Below are 27,650 nucleotides of genomic sequence, written 5' to 3' on the forward strand. Positions count from 1 at the left end.
ACTCAGAAAAGCAGAACACACAAAGTATTACAACAGGTGGGTAGTGGGGTCAGGGTATGCAAGAGGAATATATACCTCTGTAAAATGGCATGCATCAAAACAATCATATATGTGACAAACCTACCCTGGTAATTCCTTTTCCCAAGGAGAATATCATATACAAACATTTCTGTATGTGACAGAGGTTAAAAAAAAATCTTTTAGAAGGTGTCCAGCTGTGTAAGGAAAAATATTCAGTGGTAAGCAGGCATTCACAAGTTCAAATCCTAGATTTTACATTGCAAGCTCTTAATATTTGTGTGTAGCTCATGACCAGCGCTAGTCCTCTGTCCCCTGATGTGAGCTATTATCAGTTGCCCATTTTGCAGATGAAATATCCGAGAAACCTTACTAAATCTTTCCGTACAGTGCTAGAAATAGAACCTAAGGTTTGGCTATGACAAATCTACATTGCAGTCACTGTCAGTGAAGGAAAATGGTAACATATCTGCTTGGCTGGATTCTTTTTAGCCATTAGCCACACCCTGTTCAGAGAGCCAGAAAAGATGCCAGGAAACCTGCTTGAAAGCATGCTAGTTGTAGCCTCACAGGAGGCTGTATAAGCTGTGTTGGGGCTCTGAGGATGGATTTAATTGCATCCATGATCTGTGAGAAACATATGAAACCTCCCATGGTCACTATCAAAGTCCTGAGTAAGAGCTGCAAACCATCAAAACCCCATGAAGTGCATTTGGTTGTCTGTTAATGCTTCTGCTTTTAGGATTCTGCTGTTTGTTTCTTGGTTAATGAGCCCTGTTCCTTTAAGAATCCAAGGCACCTCTGGGAAGAGCATTTCCCTGGACCTGCAGAGCTTCTGTCCAGAAATAACTGATCTTTATGCAATGAACTTTTCCAGAAACCATTTCATACCCTGACACTGCAACAGTGGTGTTTCTTTGGGCCTGGATGCCTTAGATTATTTTAGTGAACCACTGAGACTTTAGACAGCACGTCACTGGTTGCAGTACAGCCTGACTCTGTGGGCATTAAAAATCGCTCCCACTCTGTGAGTCCTTCTGAGAGATGAGTACATGGGGGTGTCTCATTTCTACCCTGGACTTCCTAGATACACAGGCAACCCTGCACCATGGGGCTTCAGGATTTCCAGATAATCATCCACATTCCACATCAAGTGCTCCTTTGCATGTGGATTGTCAATATGCAGCACATTCACAGTTGCAACCCACCTCTTATGAAAACCAGTGAAACCAGGTGTCTGGAAATCCTAGGCAAATAAAGGCAGTCTTTGAAATCCATTTAGATGAGATGGATGGATGGACAAGCATCTGCTTTGGAGTGTGACAGCCCTGGGGTAAAAGCTCTTCTTCCCACAGAGTTCATTCCACTTCACAGTAAATCTTCAATTTTGTGCTTTCATTCAAACTAATAACCCAGACATATTTGCAAACTCCTTGAGACAGGAGGACCTGTCCCCATGCAGCTCTGCTCACCAATCTCTGTCAGGTGTAGCCCAGCCATTCAGCTGCAGGATATCCCTACCTGAGCGGAGCCGAGGTGGGCAGACAGTGCAGAAAGTGCTAGAAGCTTGGTTTGCTGAGAACAAGAGGATTTATTCACCCACGCAGGCAGGCTAACAACTCATGCTGAAGAGACTCAACTTCTGAATCAGAAGAGGATGGTAACGTGGAAGTTATCACATTAAGCAATTCACAGAAATGACACAACTGGAGCTGCAAAATGTTTACATTTGTGGATATAGACCTTCTCACTTCAAGGCATAAACCTCCCGCAAATTATATGGGTTGAAAAGCAACGATAGAGGACTGTCCCATCTCACATCTCTGGTTCCTTCTGTAGCTAGACTGCCCACTGAGCTGAACTACCTTGGGGTCATTGCACTGTGGGAATCCCTCATGCCAAAGAATAGCCAGAGAACAGAGGTATGGTCATCACCCACCTTCCTCAAAAACATCTCTTATCACCTACCTGACACAAAGCCAGATCTATTCTAGTGGCTCCTCGTTCTACTCACTGTCCCTAAAAGAGCCCCCACTCACGACAGCTACTGCAATGCAAATTTTTTTTACACCTCTGGAACTGCCTTTGCTGCTGCCCCTGGGCCTGAGAACCAGCTTTCTTACTCAGGAGTCTTTCCCTCTGCTGATCATACAAACCTCAGACAAAATTCCTTGGTATCCAAAGCACTTGGGATCGCCTTAGTCAATACTGAGAATGATATATGAAATCTGCCCTGTCAGAGGGGGTGATAAAACTGAGCAGACCCTGGATCCGTAGGTCCACTTCAGCAAACAGGGTAGAGGAAAACATCTGATGACGAGTACTTTGTGGCCCTGCTGTAAATGTCTGGGGACTTACTTAGGACTAATCCTAGCCCAAAGCAAAGCTGAATTCTCACAGTCCTCAGAGCACATTTGCTGCACAGCTTGCAGATCCTTTCACCTAAATTGTTCAGGTTTTCTTGATCCAAGCTGAGGTGCTAATGCAGCTGTACCCTGACTGTCCAGAAACAGTGGGCTCCTATCTGAGTTTTGATGCAGGAAAGGAGCACAGAGATTTTGGCAGACATCAGGTCCTAAAATGTCCTCATTTAGGAAGACAGGGAGGGTGCTGGTGCCTTCACTTCAGTAGCCAGACAGTAACAGGTAAATGAGATGTCTGTTGCCTTGTGAAGACGTTCTAGCCAGGACTGCCCTTGCTGAGGTGACACAGATTGAGGGGAAGATTTACCCCTTTGGCATGACCAACCAACTCATCTGAGCACTACTCCTGCCCTATCTCCTTCCCTTTTTCCCTGTTTGTGGGACCACACTGCTAGCTGATGATGGAAGAGGCCATCACAGCAGCTGTGCAAACCGAGGCACCAGTGTCCTGGGCACCCTGCCCTCCAAGCACCCCTCGCAGGCACCTCTGTGGGCACCAGTTCTTTGCCTTTGCCCTCACGTCGCATCCATCCTCCCGAGATCTATTACGGCCTGGGTGCCTCCTCATACCCCTCTTTGGGAACGGGAACCCAGCAACCCCTTGTCCTGCAAGTGGCACTGCGGTGGCGGCCCGTCTCGCCCCGTGGGGCAGGAGGGCTGCGCGCACGGGGGAGCCGCTGTGGCTGGGCCATGACCAACACCGGCTCAGGGAGCACAGCCGGGCACGGCTCGCCCTGTCACCCCGGCCCGTCGGGAGTCGCGGAGGGGTCGGTGCCGGGGCGGCGGCTCCAGCTCCCGCTCCCGTCCGCCCGTCCCGCCCCCTGGCTGCTCGTCCCGGCGGTGCTCCCGCCGCCGTCCCCGCCGGCGCTCCCCGCCCCTCGCCTCGCCGAGCCCCGCCCGGCGGTGGCCGGAGCGCAGGGGCCGGGGCGGCTGCCTGCGGCGGCCGGTGCTGCGGCGGCCGGGGCCGGGGCCGGGCGCAGGCCGGCGGAGCCGGGCAGAGGCGCGCACAGCCGCGCGGGGCGCCCGTCGCCATGGCAGCGCTTGCTCCGGCGAGAGGTAAGATGGGTCCCCCCGGCCCCCGCCGCCGCCGCCGCCGCGATCGGCCCCCGCTCCGCCGCCGGCGGCCCCCGCTCCGCCGAGCGCAGGGCGGCGCCGCCGCCGCCGGGCACGGCCGCGCCCCGGGGCGCCCCGCGGGCTCCGCGGCCCCCGCCCCGCACAGCCCAGCCCGGCCCCGGCCGCACCGCTCCGCCGCCGCCGCCGGGCGAGGCTCGGGGCGCTCGGACACCCCGCCGTGCCCGGGCTGCCGAGTAGGGGGGCGGAGGGAGGGGGCGGCGGGGCAGCAGCGCACCTCGGCCCTGCCGCCGCATCCCCCGGCACCCCCGGCTTTCTCCGCGCTTCTTTGCAATCATTCTGGGTCATCTTCCCCTCCGAGCCCCCTCCTTCGCCTCCCCCTGCATCTCCATCCCCGGGAGTGCGTGCCCCGCAGGTGGGATGGGCGGTGGGGTGAAGCCGGGGAGCAGGGCCAGGTGAGGAGGGGTTTCCCCGACCTAGGCTCTCCATCTCCGGGGGTAGGAGGACCACAGCCTGGAACAGAATTGGGCCCCAAAGCCACCAGAAGCGGGAGGGTTTCAACCTCACAGAGGGAACAGTTTGGGCCACCAGAACAAGCCGGGTGGGAAGGGCAGCAGAAGGAGATGCTGCAAGGAAATTCATTCCCCTGGTATTATTGGGGCCGGGTAGCTCCGTAAGTGTCTCCAGAGGCCACGGGCCTAACTGCAAGAGTGGTGGTGCTAGGGGGGAAAAGATGAAACAGGGCAGAACGGGTCATCGCAAATCCAGTCATGGCAAACTGCTCCAGGGATGAAAGGTGGAAATGCCTCAGGTGGTTACAGAGAGGGTGAGAAAACAGGGAGAAGCAGAAGGAAAGAGAGGGGTGGGAACTGAGCCACTATCTCAGACTGGGGGGGCACAGAGCCATCCACGCAAAGGTTAAGTTTACATCTGCTCTGGTCAAGGCATAGAATAGGCCTGTAGCTTCCTGGAATATACTGCTTGGATGTTGTCTATGGATGAAGACAGAAGAGGGGTCTGAGATGGTAGGACTAGGGCTCACTGGCAAAGGTGAGTTGTCTCAGGGCTAGGTTAGCGGTCTTGTTTGCTGAGTTTGTGACTGTGGAATGTCTGAGACCAGAACTGCTCTAGCAGAAATGTGTGTGGCCAAAAGACTTGTGTTTCAAGACGGTGGGATGGCAAGGTACTGCTGGAGTGGTGGAACACACCCATGGATGGAACAGGATGGGAGCAGCAGGTTAAAATCCAGAGCACTGGCAGAGAAAAGCTGAGGTCCAAAGACTGTGGGAGCTGTACGGCAGAAAAAAGGAGCGTAACAGTGCACGCATGGGAATGGCAGGACTGCAACGGCAAGGGATGATGCAGATCAGGCGTTCCATGTCAGAAACGGCATTAGTAACGCTTTGGGTAGGGAGCCTCAGACTGGAAGGACAGGGAGCATGATGTGTCTCAGCAGCACTGGATGGAGTTGCTGCAGGACAGAGTCTGGCCTGAGCTATGCAGGGACTGATGCAAATCTGGCTCTTCTGTTCCTTGAAAGACATAGAGCTGCTCTTCACTGTCTAAATCATGACAAGGTGTTAGTGTGGGCAAGGAGAGAGAGAGATCTGGGGAGATAGAATGATCTTAAATTACTTTTTCTCTTTTCTCTCTTCTGCAGTGAACCTCATGCCCTGAATCTCCAAGGGAACCTTTGAAAAGGATCTTCCCCTCCCCACGATCGCATTGTTTACCAGCTCTGCTGTGCACAAGAAAGCTTGAAAGACCTGCCTGAGCCCTGGAAGACAGCGAAAAGGACAATGTAGTGAGAGTGCTGTGAGATCTTGGATAGGGAACCCTCTGAATCCCGTTCCTAACTGTTCTCTCTGTTGATAGCTCTCAGATAGTCTTAGCAGGAACCTCTACGGGGCCACGAGTGTGGTGGAATTTGGTGAGAGGGGAATTAAACGGTGTGTGCGCCACCCTCATTATTTCCGCAGGACCTTTGTTCTCCCTCTTGTCATCTCTGAAAATCTTGGCTAGCTGCTCATTCCCTAGGACACTGGTCAGCCTGCACTTGCTTCTACCAAACTTCTTGGAGTTCCCAGAAGTCCCTGCTTGTGTGTGTGGCCTTCACCAGTCCCAGCAGGAGGTGGTCTCTGAGTCAAAAGGTGTCTGGTTGTCACATGAAGTAAGGAGAGCTTTTTCTTTGGAGGAAGAGTGGAGGAGAGAGATGAAATAGATGGGGAAGAAAAAAAAAAGTGTGCCCAAACAAGTGAGGGAAGAAGCACTGGCAAGTATTCATGAGAGAGAAAGAAAGTGGAAGAAAGAGAAAGAAAGAGAACTAGGGAAAAAACAGATGAAAAAGTTAGAACAAGGGAAAGAAATATAATCAAACAGAAGGGAAAGGGAGGACTCAAAGCAAGACAGAGCTGACGACTGTTCTGCCTGGCACCTGATGGCAATGCCTTGAGGAACCCCTCCAGCGTGCAAACACCTTGCATTGCAGCAGCAGATGACGAGGGACGTGGCTCTGCCAGTGCAGAGTCCCACTCACCCTCTTACAAAATCCCAGCAGCAGGGACAGGGTGCAGTCTAGCAGGGGTGGCAGCATGGGGGACTCTGATTCAGAGTCCACCTTGCACAACAACTCACTGTGGTGGCTGGCATGTGGGATGTTAGCTCTGTTGGCCAACTCCTGGATCATCCTCAGCATCACAGCCAAACAGCAGAAACACAAGCCTCTGGAGCTGCTGCTATGCTTCCTTGCTGGCACCCACATCCTCATGGCAGCAGTACCCCTCACCACCTATGCCGTGGTGCAGCTGCGGCGCGAGTCCTCCGACTACGACTGGAATGAAAGCATCTGCAAGGTCTTTGTCTCCACATACTACACCCTGGCGCTAGCCACCTGCTTCACAGTGGCCTCCCTGTCCTACCACCGGATGTGGATGGTGAGATGGCCAGTCAACTACCGCCTGAGCAATGCCAAGAAGCAGGCTCTGCACGCAGTCATGGGCATCTGGATGGTGTCATTCATCCTCTCCACCCTGCCCTCCATCGGCTGGCACAACAACGGCGAGCGCTACTATGCCCGGGGCTGCCAGTTCATTGTCAGCAAAATAGGGCTGGGCTTCGGTGTCTGCTTTAGCCTCCTGCTTCTCGGAGGAATCGTCATGGGCTTGGTGTGCGTGGGTATCACTTTCTACCAAACCCTGTGGGCACACAGAAGACGCCGGCGATGCCGCCATCAGAGAGCAGAGGAAGCATCATCCTGCTCTTCATCAGCACACACCACTTTCAATGTGCCAGCCATTGTGGTGGAGGATGTACGAGGCAAACGGAGGTCTTCACTGGATGGCTCCGAGTCAGCCAAGACCTCCTTGCAGATGACAAACCTCATAAGTGCTATTGTCTTCCTGTATGACACACTCACTGGGGTGCCTATCTTGGTAAGCAGCAAGTTCTCCCTTTCCCTTCAGAGTCTGCAGTTAAACCAGATTTCGTTTTCTCTCAAGTTTTAGAGAAGAAACTCTGTATCCTGTCCTACCAGCTGCAGAGCTGCCGCATCTGAATCTCTGTTATTCTGAGTGGCGGTTTTAAAAAGATTGCAATAATTCTGTCATCCTTCCACAGCAGCATTTTCTTAAGTCTAAGCCTGGGGAATACACACCACACAGCTAAAACCACTGTGAAAGTTTTAAGTGGTTAAGAGGAGAGGAGATTATTCTGCCAACTTATGTATAAAAACAATAAGATTTCTATTTCTCCAGTTTGCTTCTGGAGAGCTGATACACCGGCTTTAAAAGCTGTTGTATCCAGTTTTCTTTTTCCTTCTGCTTCTATAGTTGTAGGCAGCATTCAGGTTTTGGCTGGACGGTTGATTCACTGCAAAACTGGAGAAGTTCTCAAAGGCAATCATTAAAGAGAACAGAGGAGCTTAGTCACAGCTGTTTTTTTTCCCAGTGGCTGCGTCCTTTGTTAGCATGCATTTAGCTCCAGCTCATAATGAGCACAGGGAAGAAGGGAGGCTAGCACCAGGTCTCACGTTAGAGATATGACAGCTTGGAATGTGGTGCAGCAAACCTGGGGCAAGACCCCAAGAGCAGTTTTTCAAAGGCACACGGGGTAATTACTTGATGAATCCTTTACAGACAGATTACGTTCCACTGTGGAGTTGATTCTTATCTTTCTCCCTTGATCCCCACTTCTGTCTCCTTTCTTGACATTGTTTCTTTTTCTTACCTCGAAGGTTGTGAGCTTTTTTAGCCTGCGCTATGATACGGCCCCCACCTGGATGGTCCTGGCTGTGCTCTGGTGTTCCATGGTACAGACCTTGCTGCTCCCTCTTTCATCTGGTCCTGCGAGCGCTACCGAGCAGATCTCCGCACCGTGTGGGAGCAGTGTGTGGCTATCATGTCTGAGGAAGATGCAGATGATGGTAAGCTCCTCACGAACCCAGTCACCCTTCCTCACTAACCACCTCCCCAAAAGACCACAGAGGAAAGAGAGGGTCTGCTTTGGGAAAAGGATTTGGTGGTGTTGCCAGTGGCTAGGTGAGATGCATGTTACAGCTTGGAATCAGCAACCATGAGATTCTGGAGAAGGCTCTGCCACTCACCTGCTGCTTTAGGACTAGCATCCAGGAAGAATTAGTGCAACATCCCTCTCGGTAGTTGCAAGTATAGAGACATTGTGTGTGGCTGCCAAACCACAACCAAAGTGACATGCTGGGCCTCAGCCCAACTTGCTGATCCAAAGGTCCAAGATCTCTGGCAGTGAGCGATTCAAAGGCAAGACAGAAGAAATAGGGCAGTCTCTGGGTGCTTTTAGTGCTGCTGCAAGCAGAAAGACGAGGTCCTTTTTCAGAGGTGAGCCCTGAGGGCTGCAAGTAGGACAGCAAGTCAGACAAGCATTAGGATGGCATCCAGGTGCCCTGATAATGCTCCTCTTCTGACTGAAAAGTGTTGACTGCCATTCTCCTCCTTGCCAACAGATGGTGTGTGTGATGATTATGGTGATGGCAGGATCTGCAAAGTGAGATTTGATGCGAACGGCGCTGCAGCTGTGAAGCGAGACTCCCGGGACATCAAGCTGCTACCCATGCACCACATGTTGTTGCCCCAAGACAAGGTGCACTACCTGCAGGTGAGCCAAGAGCTAGCAGGGGCAGCCCCACAACCCGTTTCCTTCCTTCTCTGTCAGTCTCCCACACCTTTATGCCCTCTTGACTCTCTTCTCTGAGAAAGCCTCAGCTACTCCCTTCCTGTCCTGATTCTTCAAGTCTTCTATCACCTTCCTCCTTCTCTGCTTTCCAGGTCCCTATCTCACGGAGAATGTCACATGATGAGACTAACATCTTCTCCGCCCACCGCTCTGCTCCATCCATCCTACACAAGTGGTCTTCATCTGATGACATCCGCATTTCCACCCCCCGCAAGCCCGGGGGCCCGGGATTCTTGCCTCCTCAGCTGCATGACTACCAGCACCGCCGGCGGCCCCCAGAAGATGAGCTGACGACCCTACGGCAATTTTTGGAGGGGGGGCTACTGCCCCGGGGCTCCAGCTCCAGCGCCTGCTTCTTCCGAGATGAGATCACCACGTTCATCGACGAGACGCCGCAACCCACCCCAGCCTGCAGCCCACGGCACTCCCGTCTCCTGCTCGCATCACGCCGCGATCGCCGCCTCTCCCTCGGCAGCAGAGAGGAGGAGAATGCCGACCGGCCACGCCGCTGCTCCGTGGTTGGCAACGAAGTCTGGCATCTGCAGAACGGAGAGCAGGCGCCATGTGAAAGGACCCTTGAGGCCTGCGAGCCACAGACCTTCCAGGATCCCAAACTATGAGAGACAGCATCAAAAACATTCAGTGCCATCATGATTTTTAAATAAAACTGCAAGTGTTCCCTTTGTTCCGGGACCCAATCACTAATTTGCATTCTCATCTTTCTCGCCAGCAGGCAGGAAACACAGCACCCCACTCTGTTGGGGAGAAAAAAGAAGTGGGACAGATCCGCAGAAGGGAGCACAACGGAGGGACAGCCAGCCTGTGCCTGCTCTCAGGTTACAAACACATCCACCGCTGCCACCACCACTTGGCATCCTCGCCAGTCCCGTCCCTTTGTGAACTCCACCCTCGCATCCGCTCTGCCCTAAGAGAAAAGGCAGGCGCAGAATGGTATTAAAATTCTATATTTGGAGTGTCAATCGTGTGTCTGTTTTTAAAATACTATATTAGTAATAATTTTGTTTCCATAGAAACAAAATGACTGGCCCAATGTTTAATGAAGCTTCACAGGCTTCTGGAAGGGAAATGCAGAACGTGCGAGGCTCCCTTCCTCCCTCTTCATCCTTTCTTGTCTGTGCATCCGAAAGGTAGCAGATGCTTTGCAGCTCAGGAAAGGGAATGATGCCCATAGAGGAGCTGTCATGGGAGACTGGGTGAAAAGTCTTCCTGTCCATTTCACGGGATATAGTGCTACGCAGGAGTGGCCTCTGGGGTTTCTAACGTTGCTCAGACAAAAGGTTTTGCTTTGAGGCAAGGCCAGGCTTGACAAAAATTAAATTCTCTCCAAAAAGTCCCTGACCCATAACATCTCATTTCACCAATGCAAACTGTTGATTCCAGTGTGAACTGTGCATGAAACACCAGATGACCCAAACTTCTCACCCAAACAGGAAAGCTGCCAGAGCCTTCTAGGGGAAAGGCCCCAACTACCCATGTCGTCAAAGCTGGGAGTGGTGAGGTCTGGAGCAGGCTCCTGCCCCACGCAAAACTCTTGGGAGGGCAGTGCAGGGGTAGCATGTGGGAGATGGTTCTTCTCCTGCCTGGTGCTGCCTGTAGTTCCAGGCACAGGCAAAGGTCTGGCTGTGTGGGAGATGGACCTCCTGCCCAGTGCTGGCTAGAGTTCCAGCCATGGTCAAAGATTTGGCAGTGTCAGAGGAGTTGTGGGAGATAAGTAGCCCTTCACCTCTAAAGCGGTTTTCCATGTGATGGGGCTTGGTCTATGAACTGTCCAAGCGTGACTCCTGATAGATTACCCTTAACCTCTTACGACATGCCTCGTTGGAGGGGTTTGGGCGACCCACACCAACGGGAGGGTTCGCGCTGGGCTGGCTGCCTGAACCAAGGGCCACGTCAGGCGCACAGGCACCACCACCGTGCGCCCCCAAAGCGGCGCCGGGTATCGGCTAGGCTGCCCTCCCACCGTGGCCCCGGCCCGGCGCCGCCCCCGGGTGGGCCGAGCCCGCGGCCCGCCGGGACGCCCGCCCGCCCCGGACCCCATCTCCTCCTCCAGCTGCAGCCATGGCCTCGCTGCTCTGCCTCAGCCTCCTCGCCTTCGCCGCGGCCGCCACGTCGCCGGGCCGGCTGGTGCCGTTCGACCTGCTGTACGCGGACGGGGTGCGCGCCTACCTGGCGCGGGACTGGGCGCGGGCGGCCGAGCTGCTGCAGCGCGCCCTGCACAGCTACGCGGGGCTGCGGGCCGCCCGCCGCGCCTGCCGCGCCGCCTGCGCCCGCGACGAGCCCTTCCCCGCCGGGACGGGCCGCTGGGAGGCCGCGCTGCTCGGCCCCGTGCTGCAGCGAGCCGGCTGCCTGCAGCGCTGCCTGGGGCGGCGGCTGCTGCCCGCGCCCTCCGCACACCGCGCCAGCCGCGCCGTGCGCCGCGACTTCGAGCGCAGGGAGCCCTACAACTACCTCCAGGTGGCCTTCTTCCAGGTGGGCGCCGGGCCGGCCGGGTGGGAGTCGCCACCTCCGGGGGGCTGCCGTCAGCCGGGGCAGGGGGCCTGAAGGGGCGGTGGGCAGGGGTGAACACTTCGCCCTCAGCCTCGAGAAGAGACGACTGAGAGGGGACCTTATCAGTGCACTGGAATGGGCTGCCCAGGGAAATGGTGGAGTCACCGGCCCTGGAGGTATTTGAGAGGAGATTGGATGTAGCACTTCGTGCAATGGTCTAGTAGACAAGGTGGTGTTAGTTCAAAGGTTGGCCTTAATAATCTCAGAGGTCTTTTCCAACCTGGTTGATTCTGTAATTCTGTGAATGTGTATAAATATGTAAAGAGGGGATGCTAAGAGGATGGAGCCAGGTTATTCTCAGTGCTGTCAAGCAACAGGATGAGAGGCAACAGGCAGAAACTGATGCTTGGGAAGTTCCAACTGAACATGAGGAAGAACTTCTTTACTGCACAGGATGACACACTGGAACAGATTGCCCAAAAAGGGTGTATAGTCTCCCTCACTGGAGATATTCCAGATGCAATCCTGTTCCACATGCTGTAGAACAACCCTGCTTAAACAGGGAGGTTGGAGCAGATGACCTGCTGTGGTCCCTTGCAACTTGACCCATTGTGTGATTCTGTGAATCCAGGGAGCAGCTGGGGTGAGGGGTGGGTGTGAACAGCAGGGGTCCACAGGAGCATGACAGACACTGCTGCCTTTTCTTCACAGCTGAAGAAGCTGGATCAGGCTGTGTCCGCCGCTCACACCTTCTTCGTCGCCAATCCCCAGCACCTCCAAATGAGGGAGGACATCGAGAAGTACCAGCGTATGTCAGGGGTGAAGTCAGACAGCTTCCGGGACCTGGAGGCCATGCCGCACTGGGTGAGGGCTCAGTGCAGAGCCAGACATTAGCAGCTCTTATTCCATCCTAGGGACCAGTCTGGGACTCTGATCTGTTCCCATACAAAGGCCATGGCTTCATACAGGGCCCCCATACATAGAATCATAGACAGATTTAGCCTGGAATGGACCTTTAAAGTTCACCTAGTCCGAGCCCCCTGCCATGGTCAGGGTCACCTTCCACTAGACCAGGTTGCTCAAAGCCCCAGCCAACCTGCCCTTGAACACTTCCACGGATGGGGCATCCACAGCTTCTCAGGGCAGTCTGCTGCAGTGTCTCACTACAGTCCTCATAACAAGTATTTTATCTCCTATGCAACAAGTATCTTATCTCCAGTCAAAACCCTCTTTTAGTTTAAAAGTGTAGCCCCTTGTGCTGTCACTACAGGCCTTAGTCAAAAGACTTGCTCAGATCCCTTTCTATCTGAAAGAATGTGGGAAGGTCTCCCTGGAGCCTTCTCTTCAGGGTGAAGACAAACCACTGCAAGTGTGACACGGAGACTTTTTAGTGACAGTTACTTGGCTTAAGTCCATAAGATTTGCTGTCACTGTGTGGTGGGGTGTGTATGACCAGGCAGGCCCCCATATGTTGGCACCATCCTGTGAGCGACTCAGAAGTCTCAGGGCATCCTTTGGTGTCACCCACACTGATGAAGGTACCTGGATCTGTCCTTCACAGGAAGCATATGAGGCTGGTGTACAGCACTACGATGCAGATGAGTACCTGCAGGCCGTGGCCAAGCTGGAGGAGTCACTCACAGAGGCCCTGTCAGCACTGGAGGAGTGTCGGGCCCTGTGTGAAGGGCCTTGGGAGGATGAGGACGAGGAGGAGGAGATGCAGCCTGGGCTGTATGAAGCCATTGCAGGTAGTGTTAGAGGCACAGAGGGTTGGGTAGGAAGGCTGTGCTGCCCACGCTGGACATGTCCCATCTCCAAGCACTCCTGTCTGGAAGAAATGTGGGCTACTACCTTTCTTGTTCCTCTCTCTTGCAGCCCATTATATTCAGGTTTTGAAGTGCAGGCAGCAGTGTGTCCTTGAAATTGCCACAAAGCCGGGACGGATTTCTGCCACGGAAGATTTCATACCTTCTCATCTTGATTTACTGCAGTTTGCCTACAATCAAGGTGAGCAGAGCCACAACCCAGCAGGTTATGCTGTGGCACTCCTGCACTTCCCCTTTGTCTCTGGTTCTGGAGGGCAGCATGTCATGGGAAAAAGTGGCACACTGACCTGGCATCTACTCATATCTGCCCCCTGACTCTTCCCAAAATCTCTCTTCTCTTGCTGGAGCTTGTGGCCCCCTTGGGAGAGGTCCCTCGTGATCTGCTTCAGTCTTCTTGCCCAGCTTCTGTAATGTGGGGCTGTTCCCACGTCTTTCCTTCAGCACACTCCTTTTCAAGTCCTTTCTACAACTATTTTTTGTGGGGTTTATACCTTTCTTTTCAGTACATGGCTCCAGACCAGGCCCCCCCTTCCTATCTAAGGCATGCAGCTCATGTCAGCAGTTGTGTTCCTCCTGAGCCAGCCCTACCTGCCCTTGCTGAACTGATTGCCAGTCATGACATTGGCCATCCTGTCACTGTGTCACTTTCACAAGTCCCTCAGCCCTTCTCTTGCATAGCCCTGCTCCTTCCCACACTGACCCAACTGTCTTATCTGCTCTGTTAGACCAATGGTAAAATTGTATCTCAAAGAAGCCTCAGACCCCTCATCACGTCCGTTGCATGATGGAGGTGGGACCATCTCTCTTTCAAATATGTTCTTATTTTTTTTTCTGTCTCTTCTGAACAAGCTCACAATACGTATTAAAGGTGGGTCTATTCTTTACCAGATTAATTTTCTGTATTCTCTGCCCATCGTTGGGTAGGGCCCAGCTAGGCAGGGATTGATGTGTACTTGGTATAAGGCCAGCTGCCGGATCCTGACTGCAACATAGGATGCTGCCGGGCTATACACATTTGCTGCTCAAGTCAAGTCTTTCAGAGACACACATGTTTGTTCTCTTCTGTCCCTGCCCAAGTTGGGAACCAGACACTAGCTGCTGAATGTGCTGCATCCTACTTGCTCTTCTATCCCACCGATGAGCCCATGTTGGAGAAAATGGAACAGTATCGCACAGAACTGGGAGAGGACACAGCTGTTGCAGCCAGACAGGTAGTTACAGCTCCAGGTCTGTACTTTTTGACCCTCTCCTGTCCCGTACCATAGGATCGCAGTCCAGGAGGCGAAAAGGGAAATGTGTTTGTCACTGCAGATGTGTGCCGAGCCCAGGACTGAAGAAACTGGAGCCTGAGTTTACATATAGTCTGTCACAGTCAGTGTCCCTTCAGGACAAAACAGGGCATTAATAGTGCACAGCAGTGTGTTTGAGCAAGTTTAGGCCTGCACGGGGATGGCGTTGTCTTTAGAAAAGCGGTTGTTTGACAGTCTTTTTTCTTCCTTAGAATATTCGACACTATGTGCAGAGATCTTTGATGGAGAAGAAGTTGATTTATTATTCAGTGGAGCATCTAGGAGAAACTTTTAATGACCCTGTAAGTAACAGTATCCTCCTAATCTTACTGCCCTGATTTCACCAAAGCAGTTGCCAGAATTCACTTTAGTAGGAAATGATCCAAAAAGGATCATATGCTGAGGAGAAGGACCCAAAAGTCCTTATGAGGTGGATCTTTAAGGGCTTTCTGCTGCTCCAGGACTGAAGTTAATTTGAAATTGCTGCTGTAATCATATTCATTGGCTCAGTCTGTCTGTCCTGAGAAGTGGTCCAGAACTGTTGGTCTGGTATTCACTAGAGAAGTAGGTCAAGGGAACTAGCCATTTGACATGATCCACTGTGGGAGGAGTTTGTTTTGTACTGAACCACCTCCATGTGTTCCTACAGGATCTTTGGACTCCAGATGAGCTTATTCCTGAAAACCTAAGGGAGAAATACAGGTAAGATTGGACAAGTTGACTAGGACTGAAATATAAGTAGGGGATAGTGCAAGGAACAGCAGTATGTAGAGAAATGAGCAAAACAGGAACAGGAAGGGTATGAAATGCTACCACAGAGGAGGGTTAGGCATAGCTCTGTGTACTGACAGCCCTGGTCTCTGTTTTTTCCCTTGCTCCCGAGAGAGGATCAGGAGAAGCAAAAGGAGGAAACTCTGGATATGGAAGAGAGGGAGAAGAGGGGTGAGTAAAAGAGCTTGAAGAAGGCCTTGGATGCAGTCAGCCATGCTTAGTCAGTCTAAGTGCTGTCTTTTCTTCCATCCTCAGACATTTGAATGCTAACATAGATGCAGACTGACTGGAATGGCTCAGCAAGTCTTCTCACTGTTTCTTTTCTCCCTCTTTGATGCATGTGTAATCTTGCAAAATCTCACTGCGTACATCTCTGGGATGGGAACTCAAAGAGCACTGTGGCTGGAGACGCTGAGAGCAGCCTGAATACGTGACAAGCCTGTGGACGTGCAGATCCCTGTTCAGGGTGGCAGGAGTGTCTACATCAAACCTGGTCCAACTCCACCAGCGCAACTTCAAACAACATTTTTCTGAAGGGGACAAGGAGGGAGGGACCGGGAAATGGAAACTGGAAACAGACGATTCGGCTTGGGCAAGTCTTTCCCTGAAAAACAGAAGTCTGAACGGTTTGTGGCTGAATGATAATGACTGCAGTGCAGAGTCTTGTGTTCTTGCTGGTCCTCTATTCTTATGTGTGGACACACAGCCTCTTAGAGGCCTCTGTCCTGGAGTCTTTGCTCAAAATGACCCCAAGCGGTTCTCTGCTGGGGCACATGTGAGAGCACATCCTTCTGAGGGCCTGAGTGCCTTGACATTCCTAATCATCCAGAGGTCAGAGAGGGTGGAAAAAAAGGCCAAATATCAAAAGACCGCATCACCAACTAATACCCATTGCTTCTCTTTGAGGCTGAAGAAAGTAAAAAAAATTCACTGGAGAGTATTCTGGGGTAAGATATGTGATCGAAAGGAGGGTTGATGGAGGTGTTTACCTGCTTCTTTTCTCCAGAGCCTCTCTCCAGTAGGCTGGACCTGCTCTGCTGCTGTGATCCACAGTGCACTAAACTTTCCCCATCTCCCTGCTGCTCTCCCAGCAAGCCCTGGGTTTCTGCTGGCTCCTGAGCACGCGCTGTAGCCCAGCTTCCCACACTGATGCTCTGGTTCCCCTGAAGCATGCAAGGGGTGCAAGTGGCCCGGGTCTGAGAGGAATGGGCACTTCTGGGGAACTGTCCTGTCTTCGCAGAGAATGTAGAGTGCCTCTCCACTTCCTTATCCAGGCTGAGGGCTTCTCGTCCAAAGCTTGCTCATGCCAATCTGCACTTGCTTCTCAACAGGCCCTTTGCCTTTTGAGGGTATTGCTGTCACGATGGATTCCCGCCAGATGAATGGAACTCAGAGGGTTGTGTTTGACAGAGTGCTGACGGAGTCTGAGTGTAAGGGCCTTCTCCGACTGACAAAGGTGAGGCCAGGATCCTGTGAGAGCTCCTGTATGTGTCCACCTTAGCAGGCAGGATGGTAGGATTTGCATGGAGGAGAGATGGCAGCTTAATGCATGTCATCTCTATCCTTCTGTTCCAGGCAGCGGGAGAAGCAGGAGATGGCTACCGGGCAAGACGGTCTCCTCACACCCCACATGAGAGATTTGAAGGGTTAACTGTTTTGAAGGCCGTGCAGGTAAAGTGGCTCTGTGAGTCTGCCACCTTCCCGATTGTCCAGAAGGAGTGTTCACCATCCGAGCATTTTCCTCTGTGAATTGCACTCTGTATGGTGTCATGGGTGTATTGTCTCCCTCACAACATGTGAAGTCTCTTCTGACCTGATTCCTCCGTGATCACCTTTAGGCATGTTGTACATGTGCTTTCTCTCCTGTGAGGCATGGTTTCAGGAATGCTGCTTGTCCCTGTGTGGTAAACTTACAGACATGCTTACCTTAGAATTGGAGACTAAATTAAGGTAGAAGGAGTCTCTGGAGATCTCTAATCTGACTATCTGCTTGCAGCATGTCTAATTCCAAAGATAGATGAGATCCCTCAAGACTTTGCATAGGCAAGTCCAGAACATTTCCAAGGGTGGAGATTCCCTAGCCTCTCTAGGCACCTTTTTTGGTTCTGTACCACTCTTGTGAGGATGAAATTTTTCTTTATATCTAGCCAAAATTTACCTTGCTGCAACTTTTGTCTGTTGCTTCTTGTCTCTTCAGTGTGTCTCTCTCTGAGTCTGTCTCCATCTTCTCTGTTAGGTCACACAAAAGTGTAGTTAGATCTTCCTTTGGCCTTCTCTACCCTGAAGAAACCCAGATGTTTCAGCCTCTGTCTTTAAGTCATGTGCTCTAACACTCCTGTCATCTAAAGACACTTCACTGAAGACTCATTCCGGTCTATTCATATCCCTTGTGTAGTGGGAGACCCAAAATGATGCTGCATTCCAGGTGTGGCTTCATGTGGCAAAGAAAAAATTGCTGTGCTGTACAGTTGTACTCCTGGCTTGTATTTAAGTGAGAAAACTTGTTCTTTTCTTACCTGAGTGACCACAGGCCTTTACAGGGGCCTCTTCTTCTGTACTGTGTACGTGTATCATTCTTGGAGTGTCTTTGTAAGTGTTCTAACAGACTTGTTATTCTCTTGTAGCTGGCCCAAAACGGGGACGTGGACTGGAGAGACGCCAAATTGCTTCTGCAGGCTAGTGAGAAATCTCGGAAAATCATAGAGTCCTATTTTACTCCTGGAAAGAAACTCCATTTTTCATTCACACACCTTGTGTGTCGCACGGCAGTAGATGGTAAAGAATCTTTCATCCTGTTAGTCCCTGTCTCCTGGAGAGTCTCCTCAGTTCCATCCATGTGCTCTCAGGAGACTGTCTTCTGTTTACTCTCACTGTGCCCCTTTTTCTCTGACTTATTCTTTCTTAAAACTGAAAACTCCCATATTCATTTCTGTAACTTTTCAGGGCAACAGGAAGGTCGCATGGATCTTAGTCATCCTGTCCATGCTGACAATTGTCTCTTGGATCCTGAGGGGCAAGAGTGCTGGAAAGAACCACCTGCCTATGTGTACAGGGACTACAGGTAAGAGGACCTGCATTAGATCATGTAGAGATCAGAGCATCCCCCTGGCTCCACCAGAGGATGAGCTTAGCTTATAGAAACCAAGTGATGAGTTGTTGGCTCAAAGCCATCCAGCATCAGGCAGAAGGCTGCATCAGTGCCTTCAGAACAAGGTGTGAGGCACCTTCCCTAGGCTGGGAAGAAGACCCGCCCTTTTTCCCTCCTTACTTCTCAGAGCCAGCTTTAACAGAGATCACACTGGGGCTGGGAGGCTGCACAGACTAGAACCATGATATCAAATTATTGTCTTGTGGGGCTACCACACATTCTACAGTCCACTGCCAGCCCTTTTGATAGTCTTTCTTCTAGTCGAGTTCCATCTTTTACAGTCTTCCGTGCATTACTGGAGAGGGATAATCAAGTTCCTCGGACTTCCTTTGTTTGAGCAGTCTGTGTACCTTGGTGACTATTCTCTGTTCACCGCTCTCAAGATGCACTGCCCATACTTTGTGCTGGATCTTTCCATTCCGCGTGAGAGTTTATGCTTTTTCCAGCCTGTGGCAGGTTTTGTTACTCTTCTATGAAAGAACGTGAAATGCATTTTAATGATGATGCCAGTTGTTGCACACTGCAGCCAGATGAGGTCAGTTCACTACAACTAATTCCCTGCTACTCACCATTCCATCCCTGAGCATCCAGAAATCTTACTTGTCTTTTCTGTGAGTAGGAGCTGTATCCAGAGCAGAAATCTCTAAGCAGCTTATGGCGAGGATGTGGGACTTGGAGGGAATTCCAGTATGATTGAGTTGTTTCCCCTCTGATACAGGTGTTGACTTGGTATAATCAGATTGTAAAGTTACTGGGCTTTGTCATGTAACTGGTTAGGTCTCTGTCCTTCCTGGGAGAAAGCCATCCTGTCACTTCATTCCTCCCTGAGTTCTCTGACTTCCACTTGAATGTATGGTAAAATACTTTCCTGGAATCTATGCCATTGAGCTATTTTCAGGAGTATCCCTGTCCTCTTGCAGTTTGAGTTGTGACTATGCAAGGGCTTGTGAGTTCACAAGGGCTGAGCTCTTACGGTATCTTTCTGAATGAAGTCCCTGTGTTCCAAACTTCCTGGACCTATTCTGTGTATTTGTGCTATAATCATTAATGATACCATTGAACAGGATTGGACCCAGGGCCCAAGCGTCCTAGTGATGCTCCTCCAGGTCAACAGTGCTCCTTTTGGTGCCAGCAGTGCACTGGTCATTGTGTGCTGTTCACATGCTCGTCTTCACCTTCCCTGTGTTCATTAGTGATTTCTCCAGCACCATTCTGAGTGCTTTTACCAGAGTCCAGACTGCTAAGATTGAGCATGTAGTCTTTCCCTTGAAAATCAGCTGTTTTGTCAAACACTGTGTGGGTAGCCCAGTCTGCTTTTGTACCCCTGTGTTACATTTTAAGACCACTTTCCATTTACCTCTTGTCCTCCAATTACCCTTCTCCTTAGAAGCGGAGTCTAAAGCCCTGCAGACTATTGAGGTCAGGATAACAGACCTGTTTAGCCTTCAGCCATTATCCCTACCTTCCTGTCCCTTTGTACACATAAGAGCTCTCCTTGCTTTTCTCCACTCATGTTTCCCTCTGGCTTCACAGCCTTATTGAAACCGTATGGCAGAAGAGCTGTAACTTCCTGGGTTTCAGGGTTGGTAATCCTCTCACTGCCCTTATATCCTTAACATTGCTTCAGCAGCCACAGTGTTGATTTTTATTTCTTTACCCCAGTCCCATTAATTAAGAGCCTCTGTTGTTCCTCTGAAGTTTTCTGTCAGCTTAATTGAATGCCAAGAGGAACTCATATAGTTTGTGGTCCATTCTTTCACCTTGGACTGTGATCTCACCTGTGCTGCACAGTGACCTCACTACTTCTCTTTTTATATAACTTTAGAAAAGAAATTTGTTTTAATTTTCTTTTCTCTATGCACCAAGCCTCTTTTTGATCATTTTTATGTTACCTTGAGATTCCTTGGCTGTTAAGACATGGCTTTCTTTGCTGATCATTCTCTTCTTCCAGGCACTGGATTATTCCCAGCCATAAAACATAAACAACGCCATGCCAGGTCAGAACCAGGGTCTGTCAAGCCCCGAGCATTGTCACAGCAGGCCACAGATGCCTCTACACACTGCAGAGGATTAAGAAAAAAACAAAACAAAACGGGACAAGCACGTAGAGCTAATTCCCTGGCACACTCTCCCAGCCTCCTGTGGCTTGCAGCTCAGGGACTCCCCTGAGCTAGGCACTGCTGTATTTAACACCCTCAAACGGATTCTCCTGGTAACTGGTCTGTTCACTTTTTTGAATGTGTGATATCTGCAGCTTCCTGTAACAAGGGCCGTGGGGAAGCACCTGGGAGGAATAAGCTTCTCAGCCCATATGTACTCTTTATTTTTGTCCACAGTGGCATTCTCTACCTCAATGATGACTTCCAAGGTGGGGGCCTTTTCTTCACTGAAGTGGATACTGTGACTGTCACAGTAAGTCTGGGACTGGCCAAAAAAAAGAGAGAGGACTGAGGGTGAGATTCAGTCTGGGTGGGAGGAAACTATTTTGTTATTGGATCCCACCATTCCAAAAACAGTCCAGTGCTGATGCTGTGGCAGGTTCAAATAGGGGCAGCTAAAGGCAAATTGAGGCAAATCTCAGACAGAGGAAAGGTTAACTCTTTCCTAGCTGAGATTTTTCAGGCTCTTCCAGTCTGTGGGTGTCTGTGACCTTTGTTGTCCCTTTGATTCTCTCTGCCCCTCTCCAAGGTCTGCTTTGCTCGCAGACTGGCTGTGGATGCTTAGCAGCTCTCTGTTCTTCCATGTTCCCAGAGGCAGTGTCACCTCTGTGACAGAAAGACTGTGCTTCCGAGCAGGGGACTGCTGGCTTCATGGTCTTTTCTCTCTCTTGGCAGGCCGAGGTGCATCCTAAGTGTGGGAGGCTGGTAGCCTTCAGCTCTGGCAAGGAGAACCCCCACGGCGTGTGGGCAGTGAGCCGCGGAAGGCGCTGTGCCGTTGCTCTCTGGTACACACACTCCCGGGAGCACGCGGAGCAGGTGAAGGACTGTGCTGAAGAAACAAATACAAGTACCTCCAAGTGAGATCAAATCCTGCTGAGGAATAGCTTTTGGGCTTTCCCTTGGGGCAGGGCCCAGTGCAGCAGCTGGGGGTTGGCTGCCCAAGGTGTGACAAGTTGTGTGGTGGAGGGGCCAGCCTGTGATGGGTCCTGCTGGAGAGATGGGGCTGTGGGGCGGTTGGATGGATGTGGCAAAGACAAGATGTGCCTTGTGAGCCCCTGCGAGCAGGGCCGAGACCCCAGGAGGGAGGGGTTCACAACTTCTCTGTGTCCATGGCTGCAGGAACGGGTGAAGGCAGAGGAGCTGATGGAGCAGAGGGCTGTGGAGCAGGACCAGCTTGATGGAGAAAAACGTCAGGGGACTGATCACAGCAGCAGATCCTCCTCAGAGCCTCCTGTTTCCAGCAGTGGAACCAAGCCTGCGAATCGGAGACAGAAGCCTGGCTCAGACAGCAAGCAGCACCCCAAGGTGCTGCGGGCCAGAGATGAGTTCTGAGTACACAGAGCCCTGGGGGCAGGACTGGCACACACCATGGCCTGGCAGGTCATGGTAGGACCGGGACCATCGAGGCCTGGAGCAGTGTAGTAGCATGCTAGAGCTGTAGTGATGGGGAGGGATTCAGCTTTCTTCTCTGTGGTGTCCCAGCAGCTGAAAAATGGGAGAAGGGCAGAGTGTGGAAGTCAGTGACACCTGGAAGTTTTTTCACTGCCTCACCAGTTTGTGTCACTCAGAAGTAAGAAGATAAGGTCTTCTCACCCCACTTCTCTCAGTGCCAACTTTTTGGTCTTCCAGGGCTAAATCTGAAAGGGGGAGGAGTAGCCTGGAGTCTTTCAGGGAGGGCTGTACCACATTCAGGAATTCAAAACTGAAGCCTTTGACTTTCCTAGGCACCTACAGACTCCAGACCCTCACCACTGATCTGAGACAGGGAAAGTGATGGACTGTGAATATATGGAATAAAAGCAAAATGCTGGACACAGATATTGGTGGGAGCTTGAGTCTGTACACCACGAGGGAGACGTGCACACTTGTTGCTGATGGAAATTTAAATAACAAATAATGGAAGGGGGTTGAGCACTCAGTGAAAGAAATCAATATTTGCCTAGATGAGAGAAAGTCAGTTCTGCCATGACTAACGTGGAAAGTGTGAGGAGTGCCTTTAAGGAAAAGCACTATACACTCACATTTCCCTGCAGCAAAGCCTCTCTTTTTTTTTGTTCGTTTGTGTTTTCCCTCTCTGTGCACTAAATTGTCCCTGAAAGCAGAAGAGAGATTTTGTTTATCATTTTCCACCCTGATAGAAAGACAATCTGCTGTCACTGCCTGGGGGATTAGTATCCCGAGATGGGATTATTTTGTAGCCAAATAGGAATTGAATGGGGTGGATATGGAGTATCAAAAAGAGCAGTGACCCTTTTCCTGGGAAGCATTAGAGCCAGAGATCAATCTGTGGTCATGACATACTCAGGCCTTGATGAGTTGTGCACGGAGACCCCAGCTACAGTGCAAGTGGAAGAAATCCGTAGGGCCAGGTCAGTGGTGTAAGAGGTGGGTGAGTGATCCCCTCATCACCATTGGCACAGGGCCCCTGCTCTGTGGAAAGGGAAGTCTTTCCTCAGTCTGAATCCTGACACTTCCTTAACATTCGGGTGGATGGGGACATTCAAGCTTGGGAAACCTGCACTGGCAACCCTTTTTGCTTCCCATCCTCCCCAGGGTCACAGGAAAAAAAAGACAGTTTGATGTGTGCATTTCAAATTCCCTCTCCCTGGCAAGGGGTCCGTCACATCCTAGCATGCCCATATCCATCCTGATGATTTATGTGGGGGTGCTGGGTGGTTCCTTCCTGGGGAGGACATGTTGGGGAGTGAGGGGCCAGTGTCCACATCTCTGGCTTGCTTTGCCCAAAGGTGGCTTGGGTGATTAGACTGATGGCCTCCTGACGTCAGATGAGATCCGTTAAAAGGTATTTATCTCGGGCTTGGGCCAAAGCCGCGGGAGAGATTAAAAGAGATTGAGGCCAAGATAATCCCCTTGCAGCATCCCACTAAAGTGGCTGCCAAAAGGCATGCCACCAAATCTTTTGCCACCCTGTGCCCCTGTGCCCAGTTCTGGTTTCCCCATCCAGAGCCCCATTTGCTGCCCTGAGAGAGTGTGACAGCCCTGCCATTGGTTTTCCCTTATCAGGGCCTCTGTCGGTGGCATCATCCCTCTTTCTGCCCTGCCCAGGACATACGTAGCATGCTGTCCCCAGAAAAATGGGAGTTCCTGTGGACTGTGAGGTACAGCAAGCCCTGCCCCAGTGGCTGATAATCCTAGCCTGTTCTGGCTAATCTTCGCTTTATTAGTCTGTTGCTGATATAAACGGAGTCAAATCTGCCTGTGATGGTTTCTTTCCCTTCAGGAGCAGTGTGCTACTCTCTCTTTTCACCCCTCCCCATCCACCTGCTTTGCATTACGTCCCAATCCGATTTCCCCAAGTCTCTGGTGTCTGATTTAATTTGCCTGACGCTGCTCCTGGAATCAGCCCTCCCCCAACCCCTCCCGTCCACAGCCTTCCAGCTCCCCATGGGGAGATCAGTCCTGGGAGAGGCTGAGGAGCAGAGAGGGAGCAAAGGACTCGCTGGTTGGACAAACAGGACTGACTGGAGAAGGCAAAGGGACAAGGGGCTTCTGGCCAGCAAGGAGCCGTTCTCACAAGGGAGGCAGCTGTGAGGGTGCCATCCAGAAGGGACTGCAACCCAGCTCACTCTATAGATTCCGGTAAGTACCCTGCCCTGTTGTGGTGCCTGAGGTCACCTTGGGGAATCGGGCATTTGGGAGCCTGAGTTTCTTGGCTGTGATTCTGTGAGGAGTCTTTGTACAAGGGCTGATACCATCAGAGGATGCGGGAAGTTGAGATCACGGAGGGGAAGTACTTGGGGTTAGCGCTGAGTTGTCTTTACAGTGGCGAGGGACTTTGCACAGGGATGGGGTTGCTTGTTCTCCCTTTGGCAGGTAAATATCACCAGTTTTCAGACTGGAGCGGGAGGGTAACACCTCTGCTGAGGGACCTGGCACTCAATACCCGTACACCGTCCCGCACTCCCACTGTACCTTGAGCACACCTCTTCGCAGCTGGCTGCTTTTCTGGATAGAGAAGGAACCCTCAAAAAGCAAGGAGCAGATCAGGGTAATTTTACCCTGACCTTTGATCTCCATCACAGGAGAGAGGGATCATCTCTGTATCCGGCTCTGCAAGGAGCCCAGGGTCACCAGGGCGAGCCTGCGAAGCTAGTCAGGGATTACACAGGGATGCTGCCTATTAATAATGAGTCCTCCTTCCTGCACCTTTCCCTTTTCCATTCACAGCCCTCTCCCAACATTTCACAGAGGGACCACTCCCTCCCCAGTGTGGGGGAAGCTACCCAGAGGATAGATAACTTGCATCCTGATCCTCACAAGGGAGCAATGCAGGTGACTTAGTGGGACAGTCTCTGGGGTGCAAGCTGGGCCCCTTCCATGGCATAGTGCAAGGGATTATAGCCACTGCCCTAAAAAGGCAGGGTGTGGCAGCAAAAGGCAGAAGACAGGTAATTTCAGATTCCCCTCTGGCCTCACACCGCAGTAGAGGCATTTGGTCTGCTGTGAGCAGACACCCAAGGGCTCAGGATGGGTTTGGTTGCCCACAGACAGGAGTGCTACATCAGCTGCCTCCTGCAAATTTGTTGGAAAAGGCAGGAGTGGAAAGAACTGTCATGTTGGAGAGCGGAAGAAATGAAATGTGGTTTCAGAAGCCAAGAGCTGTGAACTGGATGAGCACAGCTGAGGCAGAGTTCAGAAGAAGGCTGGCATGAACTGACTGAACCCAGGCTCTGTTTGGCTGTGCCGTGCTCTCTGGTCATGCTTGTAGGGGGTACAACTCTGGACCAGTGTTGGTGCCAAGGTCCACCTGTGTCCACTAACAGCTGTGATGATGGTGGTGAATTGCTTTTTCCAAAGGTACCTAAGGACTTGGTTTCCTTTACTGCTTAGCATTCACCTGAAAGAGCCCTTACTTCCAGAAAGCACTGAGTGTGAACCATTTAGAAGCCTTTCCCATTAAAACCAGACTGGACAGCTGCCACGAGCAACCGTGAGCTGATCCTTGGATCCACAAGAAATGTGCGTTCCTGAGGTCCTGCTGGTCAAGGCAGGAACATGCCTTGGCCAAACTCCAAACTCTGTTCCCCTTTCCTCTGTTCTTCCCCCATTTGGTTCCCCCCATTTCCTGTTCTAAATTTACATGACCATGATGAGCAGCTCTTTTGCACACCTGCTGTAGTCCTCCTGGGAGGCAGCTGCACTACACTGGGGACTGGGCAACTCACTCTCCACAAATTGCACTGGGATGTGACGGATGGAGGGGACAGGCAAAGATGGAGCTATTATTATCACTCATCTGAGTCTCCTTGTCCTTCTGAGGCTGAGAACAATTCCCAACTTCATTTAGAGTGTTCCCTCAAAGGGATTTAAAGGTTCGGACAGAGTCCTGAGCTGCACCTTCTCTATATTTAGACCTTTTTATCTGTCCTTGACATCCTGCCCCTTCCGTTTGATCTGCCTACCAGCTCTGAAAGCCCCTCATCTCGTCGGGCAGCTTTACAGAACTAGCACAGAACACTGTGCTAGTGCCAGAGTTGAGAAACATCCAGGCAAGAGAAGAGAGCAGTAAAAAAGCAGAAGCAATACAAGGAAGACTGTGATCCGATGGGTAATGAGGAGGACATGTGCAGTCAGCTTCACGTGAGGCAGGAATTAGAAGGAGGGCAGAACAAGGTTTCCCATCTCCATGCGGGTCTGGGTAGGCAAAACCAGTAGTCTACAAAGGCATATTAGGGAAGGTGAATGGACAATGATCTCAGATAGCCAAAGGTGTGTGAAATAACAGCCTGAAGAGACTGGGAACCAAGCAGAGGAGGCTGGAAGGAAAGAGTTGGAGGGAAGAGGTGACCCAGAAGGAGAAGGCAATCCAACGCTTAGCATTAATGGAGGGGAAGTAGAATCAGTCCTAAGGCCAGGATGTGGACCACAGCAGTCTCTGGGTTGGGCCTGCTGGTCTCTGCAGGGCGGCTGGAAGTTCAGCTGTGCCACTTGGTGTGTCAGTAGGCATCGACCACAGCTGGACACAGTCCCACAGCCTTTCTGTACACTGAAACTGAGGGACAAACACCGCAGGATAAGGAGGATGTGCAGTCTCCAACTGGAAACTACAGGGCCTTCCCCAGCATCTCCCCCTCTGTCAGTTAGCTGAGAGGAGGGTGGGGTGTCCATTCCCTTCCCAAAGGAGAAGTGCATGCAGGTGGGCTTTCATGGTCAGTCACTCAATGAGGTGCAGCTGTGCATCCTTGCTGGGAGGACGCTCCTCATCACTGCTCTGAGAGAAGAAGAAACACTAAAGGGCCTAGCTCAGGTGCTGGTCTGTTTCCGTCCTTCAGTATAGATAAGGCTGGCAGCCCCAGGCCACTGCTGTGACATGTGCCTCTGACAGCGCAGTCACAAACTCATCTCCTGCTCCCTTGCCGTCTGCTGGGGCCAGCAGACCAGGCCAGCAGCCACGTCCAGTGCATGGGCAGGGAGCAGGGTAGAGTCAGCAGTTCTGTGCCCCTGTCCAGCCTTGGAGGCAGTAGGCACAAGTCTCTCTCTGCAAAGTGTAGCCTGAAATAGACTCCCACTGGGATAAGCTCATGCCTCTCCCAGGAGCTACAGGAAACCAGTATCTCCTTGTCTTTCCTACTCTCAACACCATGCTACAGGAAGGACTGACCAAGCAGAAACTCACTATGCATGGAGGATGAAAGGAAAGCCATGAAGACATTTGGGGGAAAGAATTTGTGAGGGGAAACGTCAAAGAGTTCAGTGAAGCAGCAAGCCAAAATGGGCATTGGGATCTATCTGAATGTGCTTGCCCACACCAAGAGAGCAGACTGGCATGGATGGACCCAAAGCCTCATGGGCTGGAAGAAATGAAGCCTTCAGGCAACAGGCCGGAGAGGGATGGAGGTGGTGTGACCCACAGGGACTAGGAGAAATTCTGCAGATGCTACTGGAACATTTCTTGGCCTGGGGGCAAAGCACGGGTTCTAGTGACAAACAACACCTGGAGCATGTATGGACACACACCTACCCAGGAGAAATGTCAAAGCAATTACAGACCAGGTCTGTCTACAGGAGTGGGAGATACTAGAGTCACTGATGAAGAAAGAGAGAACAAAACGAAGATGCTGTATGATGATACAGTGCACCTGCATCTTGAATATGGATTACAGTTCTGGTTCACTGCTCTCCCTGCAAAAATATATCATCTATGCTCTGTAAACAACTGAAAAGAGCTCAGAGAACAGCAGAGGTAATAGGATGTAACAGCTTACATGGGA

The 27,650-nt window shown here is 51.5% G+C and overlaps 2 protein-coding genes across 2 annotated transcripts; both read left to right on the plus strand.

The window, feature by feature from the left end:
• Window positions 1-3,830: 3,830 nt before the first annotated feature.
• On the plus strand, window positions 3,831-9,697 carry GPR162 (G protein-coupled receptor 162). The gene is given in 6 exon segments (XM_050331994.1): window positions 3,831-3,967; window positions 5,173-6,943; window positions 7,744-7,831; window positions 7,834-7,932; window positions 8,488-8,639; window positions 8,810-9,697. Coding segments are annotated over 5 exon segments (1,707 nt in total). The 5' UTR covers window positions 3,831-3,967; window positions 5,173-6,103; the 3' UTR covers window positions 9,338-9,697.
• Window positions 9,698-10,781: 1,084 nt separating this feature from the next.
• Window positions 10,782-22,234, plus strand: P3H3 (prolyl 3-hydroxylase 3). The gene is made up of 15 exons (XM_050331993.1): window positions 10,782-11,207; window positions 11,937-12,089; window positions 12,787-12,973; window positions 13,101-13,232; window positions 14,129-14,262; window positions 14,553-14,642; window positions 14,990-15,042; window positions 15,224-15,282; window positions 16,443-16,567; window positions 16,687-16,782; window positions 17,736-17,886; window positions 18,055-18,172; window positions 20,596-20,671; window positions 21,094-21,234; window positions 21,538-22,234. The coding sequence occupies exons 1-15, from the start codon at window positions 10,797-10,799 to the stop codon at window positions 21,748-21,750; spliced, it is 2,139 nt and encodes a 712-aa protein (XP_050187950.1). The 5' UTR covers window positions 10,782-10,796; the 3' UTR covers window positions 21,751-22,234.
• The last annotated feature ends 5,416 nt before the right edge of the window (window positions 22,235-27,650 follow it).

The sequence above is a fragment of the Myiozetetes cayanensis genome, unplaced genomic scaffold, assembly GCF_022539395.1.
Source record: "Myiozetetes cayanensis isolate MyiCay16 unplaced genomic scaffold, myiCay2020 scf5-8, whole genome shotgun sequence".
NCBI lineage: Eukaryota > Metazoa > Chordata > Aves > Passeriformes > Tyrannidae > Myiozetetes > Myiozetetes cayanensis.